We start from the raw sequence: 4,708 nt of genomic DNA on the forward strand, positions 1-4,708 counted from the left end.
CAAATATCAGTAGCCATGTTTTTTGCCCAAATAATCGAAACATCATACAGTTACACTAACCATCAATGCGAAAACAAGATTGTCTGAAGGTAGAATGAAAAGGTGTGTTTCTCTTGATTTATTTTTACAGAAAAGGGAAAGAAAAAGACAAATCTAGATACTATTTGGGCTCTTTATGAGCCCTACCTTCCCCAAACCTGTATGTATTTATCTCCAATACGGAGCAATGGACAAACGAAAAAGAAAAAGAAAAGAAGAGCAGAAAAAACACTGATAAGACCAATCAAATGCACATAAAGTTGCATGGATTAATAAAATGTTACAATTTCTCTCTATATATACCACCTTTGCATTAACAAGTTTTGCTCCTTGTAGGCTTGTAGCAAACCCACCTTCTTTCTCGCCTATACAACTTTTAATTCAATTATCAGCTCTCAAATGGCAGCCTTTTCATATCAAAACCCTCTTTTTTTTCTTGACAATGTTTTCTTAACAAACACCAATGTTAAGATGTCTGATTTACTTGAAGGTGGTATGAATTCTGCTACTTATTCTTACTTCCCATCAGATCCTAATCTTAGTGAAAACCAGTTGTATTTCAGCAATGAAAATGCTGTGATGGATGAACAAAAGGCAGAGGATGTGTCCTCCATAGTTGTTGAAGGGGAAGATCAGACTCCGAATCCGCACAGTCCAACGACTAAGCGGAAAATTAGAGATGAGCATATCTCCAATTCTGCTCAATCCAAGGTAAAACCATTGTTTCAAAACTCCCCGCATCATCTTTGACTCGCCCGAGTCGACACCTTTTTACCTGGGCCACATTCTTGTCCAAGTCCGCATTTTGCACTTTTGACTCTTCCGAGTACTCGACCGCATTATCCGGTTACTCGTATAGTATCACCGAGTCAACTAAAATTTGCTTTGGCCGCATTTTGACCTGTACCTTCTTTGAAACATTGAGTAAAATAGTTGAAAGGAACACAAATTTTCTTGAATAGGATTGTGGTTAGTTCTTGATTTTGATCATCTTCGTTTGCTGAAATTGAATTCCATTGTTCTGATTTTTTTAGGATGTAAAGGAAGATAAAGGCAAGAAGCAAAAGAAATGCAGTAGTAGTTCAAAAGAAACACAAGAGAAGATGCCGAAATCTAGTAGGAAGAATCAGAAAAAGGCATGTGAAGTGACTCCCTCTGACTACATTCATGTGAGGGCTAGGAGGGGTCAAGCAACAGACAGCCACAGCCTTGCAGAGAGGGTAATTATATACTCTATTAAGAAATAAAACTACTTTTCTTATTCTACTCACTATTCTACTATTATTGTTTGAACACATATAAGATCCATCCCACTAATTGCATTTTTCTAATCGGGTTTCTTTAGGTAAGAAGAGAGAAAATCAGTGAGAGGATGAAGCTGTTACAAGGTCTTGTTCCTGGTTGTGAGAAGGTGAGTTTCAGTTCATGATCAAGTGTCCTTTTTCTACTTTTTAAGGGAGATCATGATCAAATTCTGACAGTCTCATGTGGTTTTTTATGAACAGGTGACTGGAAAGGCCCTTATGCTGGATGAAATAATCAACTATGTTCAGTCTTTGCAGAACCAAGTACAGGTAATAATTTCAAATAGACAGAGTGATAGATCATCAATTCTCTAAGGCTACTGATAGTGGCACTACCATGTTTTCATAATTACACAAATTCTGCTTGTCTTTGCCTTTTAAATTGGCTTGTAAGAGCTTTTTCGGAACAGTAATAACCTTTTGACAGCTGTTTAAACAGTAAAAAACAAGATGAGTTGGTACAATTATCAAAACATGGCAGTGCCAAAATCAGTGGCCATTCTCTAATTCATTATCTTTTCTAGTAATTGTATTTTAATGAAATTTATGATTTTTCCCCATTTCCAGTCTCTCTCCATGAAGCTTGCTTCTGTGAATCCTATGTTCTATGAGTTTTCTGTTGATTTAGAAGACTACTTGCCTTCAACAGAGGTACAATAAATCCCCATCTTCGTTTTTCATTAAATTCAAATAAAATGTGTATATCTATCTATTTCTCTCTATCTTATTTTTCTTGTTTTCTTATGTTTGTAACATTGAACTTCAGAAATTGTGGACTTTTCAATCTCCAATGGCATATGCACAGCAATCCAATCAAACCCAAACTGCATATTTTGCAGACGCAACCACCACCACAACAACAAAAGCATCTTTCTCTTCAGAAAACAACTACGCTCTATCGGGCATTTCAGCTTCTCATTTACTACATGGACAGATGGCAAATATCTTCTCTAAGGTACTAAAAAGAAAGGAAGATGACCCATTTGTCAGAAGTTCAGAAAAACAAAACATTTTCTTAACATTAAAAGATATCTTTCATGGGCATATGCCAAATAGGCAAATACCTTCTACCCTGTTTGGATTGCAGGAATTTTTTGGGAAAGTTGGGAAACGAAAGACATTTTCAAAAGGGAAATGATATCAGCACAACCATGTTTTAATAATTGCACAAACTCTGCCTGTCTTTTCTTTCTTAATTGGCTTGTCAGAGCTTTTTGGGAAGTGTAATAACCTTTGACTGCTCTTTAAATAATAAAAGACAAGTTAGTGCAATTATTAAAACATGGTTGTGCTGATATCATATCCCTTTCAAAATTCCCTACACAAAAAAAAAATAACAATAGCTTGAACCAACTCTATTTAATTTTTACTTAAGAAGGACCTTCAATTTAATTTATGATGATATTCCTCTAACTTAATCATAATTATATTATTTTCTTCTAAATTGTGAAAAGAAAACAATTCCCCAAGATTTTTTTTTCCATCGGAAATATTTTTCTTGCAATCCAAACAGGGCCTAAAGGTACTAAAAAGCAAGGAAAAGAGAAAGGAAAAGGACCCATTTATCCTCTACAGCCTCTTGAGAAATTCAATAAAGAACTATTTTCCTAACATTTAAATGTATTTTTTCAGGCCAATCCTAATAGCTCATGGGATGTGGAAAACCATATACAAGAGCTTATCGGTCAAGCTGGGTACCACAACATGTGTTGTTTTCAGTAAAAAAAACAGCCCTCCAAACATTGGGTAAGACCAAATTTCCAGCCAATAAAGAGGCAGATAAATTTACGCTACTGATACCACCACTAACAAATTTTGATACTTGCACTAACTCCCATTGTCTTTTTCTTTTTAATCAGCTTGCGAGATTTTTTTAGAATTGTGATAACCTTTTGACAGCTGATTCAATACTAAAAGACAAGGTAGTTAGTGCAATTATTAAACATGGTAATGGGGATATCAGTAGCCTAAATTTATGTTCTAGTGTTCTAATGCTTATCTTGATGGGTTTTCCTGTTTTGTTTTTTAATTTATCTCTGCAGTTTGTAAGGAGACATTCCTTGACCCACTGAAGTAAAAGCAGAGAACAAAACCCATGAATTCAAATCAAAGCTGCTTGCTCAATGTCAGTTCGAATGGAGTGAGCTTCTTCAAATCCATTGTTTCTACATGTCTCTGAATATAAGAAAGGGATAACAGGAGAACAGACAAGAGACAACCGACAAAATAAAATCAGATCTTTTTGAGATCTCTTGCTGGCTGGCTTATTGACTATTTGGGTTTGAAACACAAATCCCAAGGAATAAGTTGTGAAATTAAAATCATAAGTTCAATAATAAATTGAAGCCAATCATATTGGCACTACCATGCTTTAATAATTGCACAATCTCACCTTGTCTTCTCTTTTTTAATTCAGTGATATTGGCACTACCATGCTTTAATAATTGCACAAACCCACCTCTGTCTTTTCTTTTTAATGGGTCTTTGAAAGCTTTTGGGAACTGTAATAACCTTTGGCAGCTGTTTAAATAATAAAAGACAAGCAGAGTTTGTGCAGTTATCAAAACATGGTAGTGCCAATATCAGTAGTTTAAATTAAATACAAAACTAAAATAATTACCATCGGTTTTATTTTCTTGTAAACTCTACTGAGATAAAGAAAGAGCGGGGAAGACTTTCATACCTTTACTGTCTCTGATATGACTAGTTATAGCAAGCTTTTTATCTTGAGATCTCATGGGAATCTTCTATGTTATGTTATCTTGGTTGGAGTTGCTGAACTGAATTCACCTGGGTATAACGGTTGTGGGAAGAGCATCTACAAAGAAAATATTGTGAGTAGATATCTTCTAAAATAAAACCAGACCTGTGGATTTGATGCCCTCAACTTGAATTTCCTCCCTCGTATCTTTGTGGGAGCTAGAGGCTGTACACATCTTTTCTCCACAGGAAATAATATATAAAATTTATCCTAGGATTCTCCACCATGAAGTTCCATTTCTTTGGAAAACAAAGCTGCATCATGATATGGCCTAAAATACTGAAAAGACACTTTGTTGTACGTTAATTTGCATACGATCAAAGGAAACTCACAGGAGAAATGGTATTTTGGGTAACAAATGATCTCCACACTCTTGTTTCCGTAATGGCACTCTCTATATTTACACTCATAATTATACACCAAAGGGAAATGATATCTCCCCCAAGCACCCAACGTTATCAGTTAACTTTCAAAAGTAAGGAAAAACGTTGAAGGGGACGAATTTATCCTCAAGCAGTGAACCATTCTCACGGAAAATGTTAAAGGGGATTTTATCCGGGGGGGGGGGGGGGCGGGGGGAATAATATCATTCCCCTTAAATGCT

General features: G+C 35.6%; 1 protein-coding gene across 1 annotated transcript; it reads left to right on the forward strand.

Annotated features, from left to right (window-relative positions):
• Nucleotides 1-234: 234 nt before the first annotated feature.
• On the forward strand, nt 235-4,152 carry LOC143846284 (basic helix-loop-helix protein 80-like). The gene is made up of 8 exons (XM_077354716.1): nt 235-750; nt 1,074-1,259; nt 1,385-1,450; nt 1,545-1,613; nt 1,911-1,994; nt 2,110-2,298; nt 2,976-3,089; nt 3,386-4,152. The coding sequence occupies exons 1-7, from the start codon at nt 439-441 to the stop codon at nt 3,063-3,065; spliced, it is 996 nt and encodes a 331-aa protein (XP_077210831.1). The 5' UTR covers nt 235-438; the 3' UTR covers nt 3,066-3,089; nt 3,386-4,152.
• Nucleotides 4,153-4,708: the final 556 nt, after the last annotated feature.

This window comes from Tasmannia lanceolata, unplaced genomic scaffold (assembly GCF_043159265.1).
Source record: "Tasmannia lanceolata isolate RefF3 unplaced genomic scaffold, GAP_Taslan_0.1 ptg000015l, whole genome shotgun sequence".
In the NCBI taxonomy this organism is placed as follows: domain Eukaryota; kingdom Viridiplantae; phylum Streptophyta; class Magnoliopsida; order Canellales; family Winteraceae; genus Tasmannia; species Tasmannia lanceolata.

Excerpts from the sequence above, each read along its gene's own strand:
- LOC143846284 (XM_077354716.1), top strand. The coding sequence starts at position 439 with ATGGCAGCCTTTTCATATCAAAACCCTCTTTTTTTTCTTGACAATGTT. Across the intron at positions 1,260-1,384 it reads GCCACAGCCTTGCAGAGAGG|GTAAGAAGAGAGAAAATCAG; the intron begins GTAATTATATAC and ends GGGTTTCTTTAG. Across the intron at positions 1,995-2,109 it reads ACTACTTGCCTTCAACAGAG|AAATTGTGGACTTTTCAATC; the intron begins GTACAATAAATC and ends ATTGAACTTCAG.